The sequence below is a fragment of the Xenopus laevis genome, chromosome 3L, assembly GCF_017654675.1.
Source record: "Xenopus laevis strain J_2021 chromosome 3L, Xenopus_laevis_v10.1, whole genome shotgun sequence".
Classification (NCBI taxonomy): domain Eukaryota; kingdom Metazoa; phylum Chordata; class Amphibia; order Anura; family Pipidae; genus Xenopus; species Xenopus laevis.
This window is the reverse complement of record NC_054375.1, coordinates 97017963-97034222: the sequence shown is the minus strand read 5'-3', so window position 1 is coordinate 97034222 and position 16260 is coordinate 97017963. Positions and strand designations below refer to the sequence as shown.

Genomic DNA, 16260 nt, shown 5'->3' with positions numbered 1-16260 from the left:
AAATATTATTCTTTCTAAATAATTGTTCTTGATTCATCTGCATTTATAGCTAGTTCTGTAATTTGTTCTGGTTATGTTCTATTTGATTTGGGACTGCAATGTAACGTTCTTTCCTTCATCTCATGCCAACTGACAGACTTTTGATGCAATTTAATTGTTTAATTTTGTCACACTTTTTATTTCCAAAATAGCAATACATATAATTGGAAAAGATAAATAAACGTATGAACTGCTAAATAAATTACAACAAAAGGTGGCTAAAATAATTCAAATGGAATTATTTCACCCCAAAAACCTGAAGCGTTGGCCTCGCTGCTCTCAGCCTGTGTTTTTCTTTTTGCAAGCAGAGAGGCAGATCCACTCCCTTCCCCAGCTCTATTGATCTGCATAGAAATGTACAGCTTTTCAGTGCAAATCAATAGAGGCTCACAGAGTGCCCTCAGCCTTAAGGCAAAGAGCGCAGTGTAACAAGCAGGGGGCTATGGGTAGGTAAAGGGAATAAGGGGTTAATGTGGCAAGTGGACTATCATGTTTCTGGGTTGGGTATCTTTATAGGTGCCTGGTTGTCCACAAGTCCATATTTCTCTGGGTAATCGGCAATTATTGCATTAATGGTGAAATAAATTTATATCAACAGAAAAAACACATGTAACATAAACCACATTCTCTTTCAGCTCAATTTATTCATCTTCTGCATTGCTTATCCTACACAGGCAATTTCCAAATTAAAAGAAAATAAACAGGAATATTAATGTAAAATGTTCCTCTTGGGATTAACAATAAGTGCACCAATGTACAATGTTTCAAGTATGCAGCGATGTTGGGTTTCTATGAACCACCAAGCATCTCCCCTGACCCTGCCCAAGCACCTCCTGATTATTGGCTCGGTTGAGAGGGAGTTGAGCGCACAGCCATTTATTTTACAATCACAGGGGAAAATGAAATAAAACATTTCTTGAGTTGATAAAAGGAAATCATATTACATGGGGGTAAAATGCCTGAAATTGTCCAAACCCAATTAAAGCCAGAACTCTGGTGTTTAGCTAAAGGAAATGATTCAGTAGTCCGTGTCAGATCCTTCTGCATTGTCCACGTTGCGGGACAGCATGTAGTTGTCCATGTCGATGGAGCGGCAGTTGTTGATTGCATAGCGCAGACGTTCGGCCATCACTGGCTGGCTGGAGTACGGAGGGAGGCGCAATTGGAAAAAACAGGTCTGTGAGGTAGGCAGGCTGTCGTGAGGCTGTGGACCAATGCAGAAAGAGAGTAAGTCAGTCTAAAATGACATTTGCATCAACCACTTAAACAACAATAGCTATACGTGTGCTACAAAATGTTGTCAGGTGAAACACAGTGAACCCAGTTACTAATCTCTCTCTGCTTTATAAAGTGAAAAGTTTTCTAGCAATGGCGATACCACTCACAACAACAAACCCAAGTAAATTTGCACCTGCTCTGATGCACCTGATTCTAATTTTAGGTCTCTGAGCTAGAGATAAATGTAGGGTTGAACTTACTTTGGGGACAGTAGTGTAACTATAGAGGAAGCAGTTGCAGGGGGCCCGGAAGACACGGACCATGGCGGGGGGGCTGCTTCCTCTTTAGTTAAGAAAATCCTCCACCCCAGCCCACTCTTCTACCTGGGCATGAGGAGGAAGGAAAAGTTTTGCAGGAGTGCCAGGGCCACTTGATGGGTTCCTGTGTGTCAGCAAAGAATGATGATGTACAGATACAATATTCTCTTACCCTATCAACCTTCATAATTTGAAAGCGTTGGGAGATGTCTGCAGTGTTGGCTGGGAGGCGGGATCTTCCAGAGACAAATCTCATGAACAGAACCCTCTCCTCATTGGAGAACTCCTCTAGTGTTTGCCAGAACCACTGTACTAGCTGGTGCTGTTCATCCACCTCACGGTACCTCACCACCTTTTTCAATACATCCACAGATATTTCTGGCATTCCACAGACCATTTGTTCCAGCTGCCGGGCAGTAAGTAGGGAGAGAAGAGGGACCGGGATGATCCATGACATACCCTCTCGCACTGCTGCAACCTGATAACCACAAAGAATCCACTGGTCATGTTATGGAACTGTGCACTTGGTGTACATATAGCAGTATTTGCACCTCCTATCTGGGAAACTCTTTCTGTCATCCATTCAATCTCAAGAGTTACAGCCAGGCTGTTTGCACATTTGAATGCTAAAGCAACAAGGGATACTGTGGTTGAGCCCCTACACCCCAGCCTGAGCCTAAACATTGAGAGTTAAATTCACGCCTGAGAGAACAAAATGGCATTGCTAAGTGCACAAATCACACATATAAGGGTTGAGGGGATAAAGAAGGGTTGCAGATTTTGATGCTGATAAACCTTAGAAGAATTGGTGTACCTGCGCTGATGAAACGAGGCACTAAAACTACAGCACAATGCTAGAAATAAAGATCTTGAATCATCTCCTTTCTGAGAGTTTCTCCTAAGTGTTTAGAAATGCAGTCTATCCTGGAGTCAATTCTTTACAGGTCCTCTTGTGCAAACAAGCTAGATTCCCCCTAAAATCTGTAAGTAGTGGAAACATTATGGATTCTTCAAAGTCACTAACCTGTCGGTCCATCTCATGCAACCTGTAATCTATTGCTCGATCCACGTACTCCTTGCGGTTGGAGAACGTCAGTGGGATGCTATTCCCACCAGGGATTATTGGCACCATCTTTCCATCAGCACTCTGACCCACAAAGGAATCAAGAGGAATCATCTGAAAAATAAGAAAAAAAAGTTATATATATATATATATATATAAATTTATATTTAGTTCTTACTCAGGAATCTAAACCCATTGTACTCTACAAAGCTTGTACAGAGGAGTGCTGTGTATCCTATGCTTTTTCACCTTCAAAGGCTGCCCACATGGCAACACAGCAGCTTGTTTATATAAACTATAGTAGAGTTTCTGAAGCAAACACACCAGATTTATCAGTGCAGGGCAACAGTACATTTCTATTTCAATTATTTTAAAACACTTTCATTTTTTGGTCTTACTGTTCCTTTAAAAGGCAACTGTTAAAATGAATACAATAGTTGCTAGTATTCCACATATGCTGCTGAGAAACAGCCCAACTAATGTAGCACTACTAAATGCTTTTAGATAGGACGTTAGCAGGTTTTGCTTCTAGAAGGCTACAAACCTCATGGAAAGTCTCCTCAGTTATACCACTGTCTTCAATGTGAAGAATGCTATTAAGTGTCTGCACATACAGCAGATCCACCTCCTCCAAATCCTCCAGAGTAAGGGGTATACAGCACAGCTGTTTCCAGACTAGTGTGGCTAAGTGTAGATCCAGGGGTTTTTTGGTGCGGATTGCCACTCCCATAAGAATTCCCAGAAATTTGAATTGCATTAGGTGCTCATCCAGTCCAGATGAGGGGTTAAATAAGAACCTAAAAGAAGAAAAAAAAAATACTGGTCTGGCTTGGGAAAAAAAACACAACCTACTCTCACTAAAATATAAAAGCATAGTACAGTTTGGTGATCTATTACCGTATAAAGTCATTTGTCCCCTCATAATTAAAGGACAAGGAACGTCTAAAATAGAATAATGCTAGAAATGCTGTATTTTGTATAATAAATATAAACATGAACTTAATGCACCACAAGCCTAATCAAACAAATAAATTATGCTTTCAAAGTTGGCTACAGGGGGTCACCATCTTGTAACTTTGTTAAACATCTTTGCAAGACTAAGACTGTGCACGTGCTCAGTGTGGTCTGGGCTGCTTAGGGATCGTCATAAACAAAGCTGCTTGAGTTGTGCATGGCTGGGAAGTAAGGTGGGGGCTCCCCCTGCTGTTCATAAGTATGATTGTTTCCCTGCTCAGCAGTTAGGGACCATCGGACACTTCCTATCCACAGCAGTAAATGAAGGGAGAATTTCACTGCATACAGTCAGGTTTCTTATAAAAACGGTACACATTTTTTAATTAAAGTATATTGGAGATAGGTTTCTTTTTCATTAAAGAAAGTAAAAATGGGATTTTATTTTTTTGCCTTTCCTTGTCCTTTAAAAATGGCCACAAAACTCCATGGTGACCTCTGTTATGCTTAAACATTAGAGTAGGGTTACATTATCCTTTATATGCACTTGTGATTACATGAGCTGATTATGAGTAGAGAGCATCCCCTTACTGGTATACCACTTCCTCCCCTACATACCTATCTCTGTTATATCCCACTTCAGCAGTTGCATTGGGTGATGGTATAAGGAGATCAACTATTCCAGTTTCCAGTTCCTTTTGAAAGGAAAAAAAAAAACACATTTTATATTATTCAAAATGACCAGGTTCCTCCTGCTACAGAAATAAAATAAAGTTAGTGAAACATGATACCAAGTTGACATGTACTACATGTAGTGTGTGGAAGAACAGGATTGCTGCCAGGTGCCATTTTGAACATCCAGATGCTGCTCTTAAGCATTTTTTGGTAGACAGTGGTTCACATTATAGAAAATTTTCATGTCATACTGAATACTGAACTGAATCTGATTCCTAATTTACATTTGTAAATTAGGGAAACGAGGGGTAAAGAGAACCACCAGCACATTGTGCAGTTAAAACAGTTTTGACTTCCTTGTTTGTGTGAAAAGTCATGTGATTTTTTTTGTTTTGGATTCGGTTCGGCCAGGCACTTGGATTCTGGTGAATTCGAATCCTACTGAAAATCTTCGATTATTGGTATCCCTTGAAAAATGAATTATAAAAAATAAAACAAAATGCAGTTATAGATCACTACCAATTAAAAGACTTGCATGATAAGTAGGGGTGCACTGTATATATATATTATAAATATTCAGTTAAATTTTGAACAAAATCGGAACCCTAATTTGCACATTTATATTTGAGAATAATAAAAACAGATTGCATCCATTTTAACAAAACACTTTCGCCTTTAGATGTCCTAATATTTTAAGGTAAAGCAACAGAGGATTTGACTGAATCTCAAACTGAATTCTTGACTCTGTACAACCTTAATGTGGTAGCATTTTAGCCTTGCAGCTCTGAGGCTCTTACTTCCATTCCAGCAAGGACACTATGTCCAAGGAGTTTGTAGGGATGTTCTTTCAGTTTCCTCTGGGTACTCCAATTTCCTCCCACACTCCAAAAACATACAGGCAGCTTAATTGGCATATGATAAAACTGACCCAACTATGTGTGAATGGGGGACCTTAGATAATAACCTACGCAGTGGCAGGTACTGATGGGACTGATGTATAATTTCTCTGCAAAAGAGCTGTGGAAATTTTTTGGCCCTATATAACTACCAAAAATAAAGAAATGCAAAGAAGTGACATGCAGTAAGTAGTATTATAGCAACTTACCTGACACATTTCTGTAATTGTGTCATCAAACACCCCTCCAGCGTCATCCGCACCCTCTCCTACCAGTTTAACCTTCCAGGCACGGGATGGGAGGCGCAGATCAGAGGCATTGAGCTTCACCACCTGCCTTGCAATCTGCACAAATATTGGTTTACACTTCCTTCCCCTGTGAGAATATACAGAAAGGCTGTGAATCATGGCTGAAAAAAATCAGTAATATTAATAAAAATTCTTTGCCTATAAGAGTGTTACCAAAATGTCTATTTGGCTGCCTGCCATATGGTTCTAACCTTGAATTATATACAAAGAAATTACACTGCAATTGCCTTTTCTATGAAAATGCTAAATGTCAAAAAGTTAAAGGGCAGATTTACAAGAGTCAAAAATGTGAAATGTCGAGGAAACTTGGCAAGTAAAAGCTGGCAAGCATTATAGAAGTCTTTTTTTAATGAAAAAAGAAAATGAGACTGTGAATAATTTGTATCACTTTTATCCTAAATAGTGCTTGAGTGGGGGGGGGGGAATTACGGTAAGTGTTTTTTACCTTGGTCTTGAAATTTGATAAATCAGCCTCCCCGTGATTAGCCATTTCCTTTGCTCATTGGTTTAAAGGTTAACTGGTATTATAGGAACTGAAACTCAGATCTTATAATACTAGTTGGATATATAAAAGATTACAAATAAAAACATTGGATTTCATGAATAAAAAAATCATGGACTACAGATAGGAGCACAATAAAGTAAATTAAGCAAGAGTTAATGAATTTTATGAGTGTGCTTTAAAAATGTAAAAATCCCCAGTGCTCCAGACTCAATGATGAAATTATGTGAATGTACATGAATAAAGGGGAAGGCACGGGCTGATGAGCAGCAACTGGCCTAGGGGCACCCGCTATTTAAATCCGGCCCTGTAAACAGCTCATTTGGATGTACAACAGACATTACCTAGTAGAATAAGGCTATACAATTTAAAGTATATACCTGGTTGAAATCCTCTTGACTGTTATTTGAGGTCCGTAATTCTTTCCCTGAACCATGGTTTTCCCAATAGATCGGACCATAGGAAGTGTGTAAACTCTTGGAGCCAGCAAGGGCCTAAGCTGACCCTGCACAATACCCCATGTTCCAGCATTATAATGAGAAGCATTGCTCTGCAAGAACCAAGCAAACCCCACATTTGTTAGATACATGTATATATTTGTATTGATTAGTAACGTTTCAAATGGCTGAAAATGAAAATTAGAGTTTTAGTTATTAACAACAAGACCTGATGTGTATTTTTTCTTTCAGGGAAGAGCATTATTTCTGGGTTTCCAGAAGAAATTGGCTGAAAACATATAACCCTCACTGAAAACTTTTATAGAATCTCTACTCAAACAAAGGTTTCCAGGCACAAAACCTTAATATCTGTTCCATCATTTATGCTAGCAATGATCATGAATCACGGTGAGCCTTTCTACCAATACAATGGTTTACTTGGTTAGACTCTGGCAACGAATGAATAAGAGACAAGACAAAAATCTTGTTATAATGGTCCATACTGTGCTCCCTAATGCAGTTTCTAAATGCAAAACAGAGATCATTAAACATCACAGGCTGAGAAAGAGCTGAATACTTTTAGGCTGAAAACACAGGGGGCTTTCTTCCTGACAACATATTTTAGCTTACACGTGTAAACAGATATAAGTACCTGGTTATTTGGACTGAGATTCAGCAGCCTCCAAGATGAATACATGAGATCTGAAAAATGGTAAAGGAGCCGTAGTCTTGCTCTGACAGTGTGTAGACATATATCTTTCAGACAACTGTACTGAGGTGGGATCACATCTGGTAAACCCAACTGTAATGGCACTGCCACACCTAGAAAAACAAAGTCACACGATGACACATCCGGATACTTACACATTTATATGTATTGCATCACACTGCAGAATATAATCTTGTCCTATACAGAATATAATCTTGTCCTATACAGAATATAATCTTGCCCTGTGTCACCTCAAGAGGTACCTGGTCAAACGTATACACAGTAGACTTACCTGGAGCTCTGGGTGGTACAGGAGCAGCAGTCCAAGCTGTACTGTGACATCTCCCTGCAGAGATTTGACGAACATTCTTTCCTTGTAGTGCTGTAACCAGAGTTGGCTCACGAACATGGTTGGTGTGACCCAGGCCAAGCTGGTGAGTGAAAATTCACAGTAAAGAATAGTGAGATTTACAGCCAGTGCATCTCACTAAGGATTGTGAAATAATTTCAGTTGTTTTGGTAGCAACACCCTTAGCAAATTTGAAAAGAGAGGGTTTAACAAGTCATCAATCTGTTATTGTCAGTGTTCATATACACAGCACTGAACAAATTGAGGCAGTTTTATTAAAGGGATACTGTCATGGGAAAAATGTTTTTTTTTCCAAAACACATAAGTTAATAGTGCTGCTCCAGCACAATTCTGCACTGAAATCCATTTCTCAACAGAGCGAACATATTTTTTTATATTTAATTTTGAAATCTGACACATGGTTGGACATATTGTCAGTTTCCAAGCTTCCCCAAGTCATGTGACTTGTGCTCTGATATACTTCAGTCACTCTTTACTGCTGTACTGCAAGTTGGAGTGATATCACCCCCTCCCTTCACCCCCCCAGCAGTCTAACAACAGAACAATGGGAAGGTAACCAGATAGCAGCTCCCTAACACAAGATAACAGCTGCCTGGTAGATCTAAGAACAGCACTCAATAGAAAAAGCCAGGTCCCACTGCGTCACATTCAATTACATTGAGTAGGAGAAACAACAGCCTGCCAGACAGCAGTTCCGTCCTAGTGCTGGCTTTTTTTGAAAGCACATGACCAGGCAAAATGACCTGAGATGGCTGCCTACACACCAATATTACAACTAAAAAAAGACACTTGCTGGTTCAGGAATTACATTTTCTATTGTAGAGTGCATTATTTGCAGTGTAAACAGTGTAATTTAGAAATAAAAAATTAAATCATAAAAACCATGACAGAATCCCGTTAAGGTTCGAATTCTAAATTCAAGTTTTCACATTTTTTTTGGGGTCAAAACTCACAAATTCAAATTTAAAAGTACCAACTCTAATGCAAATTTGAATGTGAGATTTATCACACCTTGACCATGGAAACAGTTCTAATTTGAATATTTGCCGCCTTAAACCTGCCGAGTTCAATGGTAGGGGTCTGTTGAACCATTGGAATTTGTTAATTGCCTTTGTCACTTCAATTTTTTTTTCTTCGGAGGAACACTTTTCTAATTTGATTCTAATTTTCGGGTAGGAACTATTGGATCGAATAGTAAACGTCCCATTCTAGCTGGGAGCACATTTGAATTTTTAGATTACAACATTTTTTATATACAATTGAAATTGGACCGTTGATAAATAACCCCCATTGCATGAGAGCTGCTGACACTGCCCCACTCTATCCATCGCCCTTACAGGTGTCTCCCTAAGAAGATAACAGAAGTATTTAAAGATTAATGATTTCAATCGACTTACCTGTCCCTCTGAATTGCTTCCCCAAGCATACACTTCTCCACTTGCTGACAAAGCCAGAGTATGTTCAGCACCAACTGCAATGTCATCTATAAATATGCCAAGGAGAACTGGCACTAACTGAGGACGGTTGTGATTCCGAGCGCGGCCTTCAGGCAATCCAATCAAACGATCTGAAATAAAGCATTGATTTGTGTATGCTTTTAAGACTAATGTAATCTGGAAGTTACAAAAATTTAGCAGATGTGCTAATATAAGGTATAGATAGGTTAGAAAACTATCCATGGTATCATGCATGTGTATACTGTACAAGGTCTTTGCCGATTAATTACAGGTCTTCATTAATGTATTGGTTTGCAGTTTGTTTTCAAAGGGCTTCAGGTAATATGCATTGAAAGATTCTTACCAGTAAGGTACTCACCTTGTCCAAAAGTGTAGACATGACCATCTTTAGTGAGTGCCACTGAAAACTGTGTCCCACAGGCCACCTTCTTAATACCAATACCACAAAGAACATCCACTTTCTAGAGTAAGATAAGATACAACAATTAGTGGGTTGTACAGGTTATATTTTAGCAAACATTTCTGTACCTACACACACGTAAATTGTGTTTTTGTTTTATAGATAAAATTATAATATGGATTTCTCACCTGTGGTGAAGATTTTGCTGTGGAGTTCCCTAAACCCAACTTCCCATAATCTCCATCTCCAAATGCCCAGACAAGGGAACCATCAGCAGACACAGTTAATGTGTGGTTCAGTCCACAAGCCACCTACAAGAAGGAAGTAGGATTCAGTGCAAAGATAAGCAACACAGGCTTGACTTATTCAATTCCCTATCCATGCTAGTAAAATGCCAATTCTTCTCATATTACTAAATACATTTGCAGGTAAATGTTTATTTCCTAGGAGTTTTGAGGGTGGAATACAGCTTTGGACTGGATATTTTTTGGTGTTTTGGTTCTTTTATAAGAGACAATCATGAAAATGAAAATAAACGAGCTGTGGCGAGCATTTAAAGGACATGAATGAGCTTTGCTTTTAATTATAGACATCATGTGCGGCACCATGTTCTGAATGTTTTGGAGTTCCTTCATTTCCATCTTACCAAGCCCTGCCTGCTCTCCTGTGAAAGGGTTGTGCTTCTTGTACTAGAATATATATATATATATATATAGTTCATATTATATACATATATACATAGTTCATCAGCATTAATGAATATTGATAGGGGTTACTGGGTGGCAAAATTACACACAATTTTAATAATTTACTTTTAAAATCAAAACAATGTAAATTATTCTCTGCAACATATTATTACGGGTTTTATTAGGACCTCCTTTATTTCATTTGTGAAAAAATTCTCTTGTGCCTTCTACATTCATTTTTATGTACTGTGTTATCATATTCCTCACAATTATTGATGGAGGCATATGAGGAACAGTCACAAGTTCCCTGACCAGCAACAACAAAAACTAAAACACCAAAAAACATATGTATTTGCACATTACCTACTCTGTACTTTACAGTATTTGTAGGTCAGCATGCCTTTTTTTTTTTTAAAAAAAAATTGTGTTGGGTTTTTAGACAGTCATGAATAAGTGAATACATATGGCACACACACCACACATTTTAAACATTACAGTCCTGTCATTAAGAACTACGGCACTGCATGGAATAATTTCACACTGAAAGGAAATAGCTGGCCCTATGGTAGACAAGCTGTTATTGCAATGACGAACTATATACAGTACATAATGAAAACTCCAGGTGGGTCACAACCCTAAAGCTAAAAAAACAAATCACAAATACCTAATTGGCTGGATGTTTATTCATACTAGTTAATAAGACATCGCACAGAAATTACACTTTAAAGCAAAAATGTACTGCATAAGACGACAAGAAGCAAATTTAGCTTTTCATGCTACAGGATCGTTATAGAATTAAATAGGAACAGATATCTAATAAGAAGTAAAACAAATGTGTTTAAACATAAACATCACAGAAAAAAAGCAAAAATGTAAAACTGCACTAAACGTAACATGATGTAGTCATGATCTATAGCGCATTACCTGTCCAATATTGAATCCTTCCAAAGCGGTTACTCGTTCTGGCAACTTTTTATTTGACGTGTTTCCCAAACCCAACCTGCCATAGTCTCCATTGCCAAATGTAAGCAGCTTTCCATCTGCAGTCACAACAGCTGAATGCTTGAACCCACAAGACATCTAAAGACACCATAAAAGAGCAATAATTGACAAGGTGCATAATAATTCTGTATTGTATTCATGTTGATTTCATTGGGACAGCTTATGCCACTACCATCCTTGCTTAGATGTTGATATAGATTTCTGTACCTGAACCACCTCTTCCCCCTGTAATGCTTCAATCTGTCTTGGTCTTCTTTGACGGTCACTGTTTCCATGTCCCAGTTTACCGTAATCTCCATCTCCCCAGCTGAACACTTCTCCGCTCTCAGTAAGTGCCATTGAATGTCCATCTGAGCCACAAGATGTCACCAGCTGTGTCACCACAAATCCTATAACAGAGATATAATATATATATATATATATATATATATATATATATATATATATATATATATATATATATATATATATATATATATGTAAAAAAGAGGGAAACAAAATCTAAGCTACCTCACACCAGTAAAGTCTACATGCAAACAACAAGCGGGTGGCAAAAGTGGCTGAGAAGCAGGGAACTACCATACAGCAGACCCTGCAGTCAGGCTCCCTTTGTACCCCGGGCCTGTGGTGTCTGCTGTTGGTAGTTATGCCATTGTTTTCCAAAAGAGTAAAAAAGAAACTGGAAGTGTGTGGAGAAGTCAACTAAAAAGATAGCAATAATCCTGTCACAAAGTAAGCTCTATGGGTCTGGGCCCTTCTTCCTGTTGTGTCTCTTACCACATGGTAATTAATCATGTTTATTATTTATCCCTGCATGGACTTATCTACATTGTAAAAATGTACAGCCCTGCATATCCATATAATGCTTTATACACACATACGACAATCTTTTGGTTTATGTAGACATACTAACATTTGTAAAGGGGAGTCCTTATGAAAAGAAACAGGAATCATAAATGGCCCTTAGTCCTTTAGACGATAATGAGGAGGAAATACAGTTGTAATGAAGATGAGCTTAATGTGCAACACCCATGCGCAAATGATATAGATTATAGAAAGGTAACCAAGGATGGCTCATTAGTGGGTAGATCATGTATATACATTTGTATTGTCCGTTAAGAAATGCTTAAAGTACACAAAATTTGCAACCTTCAATGAAGCAAAGCAAGGATAACCCTAATTCTGCTTTATGGTGTCAATAAAATGTCACTTGATTTACCCTTTTTAATTAGGCCTTTTCAAATGGAGCAACGGTCATGTTTGCAAATTCTTTATCAGTTCACTTCATACCAAAGAAAAAAGTAAAAGCTCTCCTGCATGTTCTTACAATTTCCCACCCTGACTATTGAATTCCTTCTAATAGATCTTTTACCTACATGTGGAATATATATGACATGTGCAAATGCAATGGTACATTATGCTTCTCAATATGCTAGCTATTAAACTGGTTTTTACTACAAACCAGATCCACCACCAGATAAATCTGAAACAGACCTTTGTATTTATGCATAAATAATATGCTATTTATAATTTCATACCTATAATTCTAGAATGGCCCAGATTATGCTTACAAATACAAAAAGGGGGGTTGTGGGTGCACACCTAAAATATTTAGGTACAATGGAAGTGCTACTGATCCGGCCAGTCAATCAATGCACATTCCCCGATGCCCTGTCTAAGTAATTCAATAAATATGCAAGTGCATTTATTTTAAAAACCCTGTTTTTAAAATACATGCACATGTATATTTATTGAATTACTTAGACAGGGCATCGGGGAATGTGCATTGATTGACTGGCCGGATCAGTAGCACTTCCATTGTACCTAAATATATTAAAATTTAGCCTTAGGTGTGCACCCACAACCCCCCTTTTTTACAGATTATGCTTAGACTAGCTAATGCATGGGGGTTGGGGGTCAATACCTTGTGCTTCAAAGGGCTGCTGCGCTACACTTCAAAACAAATACAAAAAATTATGTAACAACCCCACTATTTAAAAGAAAAAAAAAGTAGTTGCATTCACTTACCTTGCAAAGCTGAGATCACTGTCAGTACATGGAGATCATCAGAGTTGCCCTGTCCCAGGCGGCCATAGCTACCCTCTCCACATGCCAAAACAGTGCCATTGGCCTGGATCACAAAAGTACAGTTCTGCCCACAAATAACCTAAAACAAAATAAATGTTATGGTGTGGAAATGGTGAAAAAAAAAATGTACACCCACTGATTAATATTAAATGGACATTAAACAAAAGTTCCAGGCACACTTGGAGCACACAAACTATGCCCATATTCATATATTTTTATCTTTGGCATTACAAGTAAAGCAAACAAGGATGTCAGGAGACTTCTATAAATGAAATATTCTCAGTCTGTTTAATATCAAAGGTTACTGGGCACAAAGGCATATACCACCAATACCCATTGCAAACGGGCATCACAATTTTTTCCTTTCAATGCAAAACACATCACACCTAATATACACATATTACCTTCCCTTGTAATATGATTCAAAAACCTACCTGTTGAGCCTGAGAAAAGGAGGCTGCACCTGACGGAATCATTACATTTCTGCCAGCTTCTGCCAGTTGTCCATGTCTTCCAGCACCCCACAAGAACACATCACATTTACCTCCAAGATGCCAGTCCTAAATTGAAACAAATTCAAATTACACACAAATAAATATGTGCATTTACAAGATCAAAGTAAATTAATAAACTGCTGATTCCACGTACACGTGTACACCTACTACCCACAGCAATTAAATAGGATCCCCCAGTTGACATTATCCCCTTGCCCTGTCCCCAGCTGTAACACCCCCACTGGTCACAATGTTCTCTCCTACTCACTCCTGGACTGCAGTGTGTGCAGTGGGTTTGGAGCCACTTTACTTCTGTTCCTGGGTTTTGCAGTGGTGATTGAGAACAGTAGTAGTAGTAGCACTGGGCTAGGACTATGAGTACTGATACTGATCCCCCTTAAATAATTGAAGCCTAACTTTATGGGTTAACAACCAGCATGGCTAATGATATAATAATAGACATAATAAATACGCTTTTGTAAAATGTATCATATTAGAAGTAACTGAGTTCATGGCCATTTGAAGGCAACAAACTCATGGGCCAAATGCATTATTTCTTGTACGAAACAGGTTTCCATGAGAAATCAAACAATACTGGATCCAATTAGTCAACAAACCAAATTCAAAATCATGGGTGACTGCAACACAGCTAAAATCACATTCCTAGTCAGTTGGGACCTCTTCTTATGGGCCCCAATTGGTGGATAATGTATGAAAAAATCGGTCCCCTTATAAATACATATATTTATTGTATCTCCCCTTAAAGGGCATGTAAAGTCTAAAATAGAATAAGGCTAGAAATGCTGTATTTTGTATACTAAATATAAACATGAACTTACTGCACCACAAGCCTAATCAAACAAATGATTTATGCTTTCAAAGTTGGCTACAGGGGGTCACCATCTTGTAACTTTATTAAACATCTTTGCAAGTCTAAGACAAGACTGTGCACATGCTCAGTGTGGTCTGGGCTGCTTAGGGATCGTTATAAACAAAGCTGCTTGAGTTCTGCATGGCTGGAAAGTAAGGTGGGGGCTCCCCCTGCTGTTCATAAGTATGATTGTTTCCCTGCCGAGCAGTTAGGGACCATCTAACAATTCCTATCCACAGCAGTAAATGAAGGGAGAATTTCACTGCATACAGTCAGGTTTCTTATAAAAACGGTACACATTTTTTAATTAAAGTATATTGGAGATCAGTTTCTTTTACATTAAAGAAAGTAAAAATGGGATTTTATTTTTTTTGCCTTTACATGCTCTTTAAGTGCCTTATCTCCAATGTAAACAATCCATGACATTTATTAAAGCAAATAATAAAACAAACCGGAACACTCACCTCTGGTTTTGAAGAAGCCCAGGACATTATCTGTTCATCTATCCCATTGTTCCATTTGCTATTATTCTGTGAAGAAAATGGCAACACCATTCATGTAAATACTTTGTTAAAGCTTATTTTCAAGTATATGTGAAGAAAGCATTTTTTTTAAAGGGTCCATAATAAAAAAAAAGAAAGGAAAAAGGTCAGAAAATAATTCAAATAGAACTACCTTTTTATGGGTAAGTATTAATGGTTAAAATTAATAAATGGTTAATTAATAAATTAATACAATTATAAACCATAAATTGTTAAAATGGGATTAGCTCATTACATACCATTAAAAGTTTCAGTTCTTCTTCAGGCACTGGCTCCAGGTCAGGAACAGTAAATGATTCTGGAAAGTGGGTTCCTCTAGCAAGTGCCTCAGCAGCCTTAATGGTTGTAGAGAAGCACTCTAGCCAGACCCACTCTGCAGGGTTCCAGGAGGCAGGGTCTGGAGGTGATGGGTAATAATGAGGAGGTACAGGGGGGTTGCAGAGGAGTCGGTCGAGGTTTAGCCCTACAGCTAGAGATGCTAGGCACTGCATGTAAGGGCTGTGAACCAGCTGATCCCCGCATACTACATGGGGCTGTAACAGACCAAAACAACAAAAAAAAAGGTAAGAGAAATAAGTGCATCATACTTTCAATATAAATATATGACCCACTAAGTACAATTATAAGGGAAGCTTACCTTTATCACAAATAGTATTTAAGATAAGAACATATTCTAATCAATGTGTCAACTGTGTTCATCATATATTTTGTGTGTTTTTTTTTTTTTTTTAGCAAAGCGGACTACATGTCATCAATGTTATAGATATCTAATTTGTGCTGCTTATCTTTCTTTTCAGCCCTCCTTCTGCTTATCTTTCCTTCTGATTTAAAACCGGTTGCCTGGTGCTAAGGTAACAGTGTCAAAGCTACCAGACTGCAGCTGAAATTCCAATGTGGGCAAACAATCTGCATCATGTCCCAGTACACATAGATAGTTACAATACTAAAAGTAGGGATGCACCGAATCATTCAGGATTCAGCCTTCTTCAACAGGATTAAGTCGAATGTAAGTACCTGGCTGAACTGAACTCAAGTCCTTAAAATCATGTGACTTTTCATCACACGTACAAGAGAATAGGCATTTTTTTTCAAACGATGCATGGTTCTTTTTAGCATTTCTCTGGCCTTATTTGCATATGCAAATTAGGGCTCCAATCTGGAATGCTGCTGAATCCTTCATGAAAGATTTGGGATTCAGTGGAATCCCAAAACAGTGGATTTAGTACATCCATAAT

At 38.2% G+C, this 16260-nt stretch overlaps 1 protein-coding gene across 7 annotated transcripts in view; it reads right to left on the bottom strand.

The window, feature by feature from the left end:
* Positions 1-663: 663 nt before the first annotated feature.
* Positions 664-16260, bottom strand: part of herc1.L (HECT and RLD domain containing E3 ubiquitin protein ligase family member 1 L homeolog) — a 135747-nt gene continuing 120150 nt past the window's right edge. For all 7 annotated transcript variants that reach the window (XM_041586656.1, XM_041586660.1, XM_041586659.1 and 4 more), the window contains 18 exons: positions 15265-15558; positions 14948-15013; positions 13553-13678; positions 13059-13197; positions 11238-11419; positions 10953-11108; positions 9531-9653; positions 9301-9403; positions 8883-9052; positions 7408-7546; positions 7059-7228; positions 6350-6519; positions 5369-5534; positions 4207-4283; positions 3182-3434; positions 2599-2751; positions 1747-2052; positions 664-1243 (listed from right to left, as the gene is read on the bottom strand). In XM_041586656.1, the coding sequence (XP_041442590.1) occupies positions 1058-1243; positions 1747-2052; positions 2599-2751; positions 3182-3434; positions 4207-4283; positions 5369-5534; positions 6350-6519; positions 7059-7228; positions 7408-7546; positions 8883-9052; positions 9301-9403; positions 9531-9653; positions 10953-11108; positions 11238-11419; positions 13059-13197; positions 13553-13678; positions 14948-15013; positions 15265-15558 (2979 nt within the window). In that variant the 3' untranslated portion in view covers positions 664-1057. The remainder of the gene's footprint in view (positions 1244-1746; positions 2053-2598; positions 2752-3181; positions 3435-4206; positions 4284-5368; positions 5535-6349; positions 6520-7058; positions 7229-7407; positions 7547-8882; positions 9053-9300; positions 9404-9530; positions 9654-10952; positions 11109-11237; positions 11420-13058; positions 13198-13552; positions 13679-14947; positions 15014-15264; positions 15559-16260) is intronic.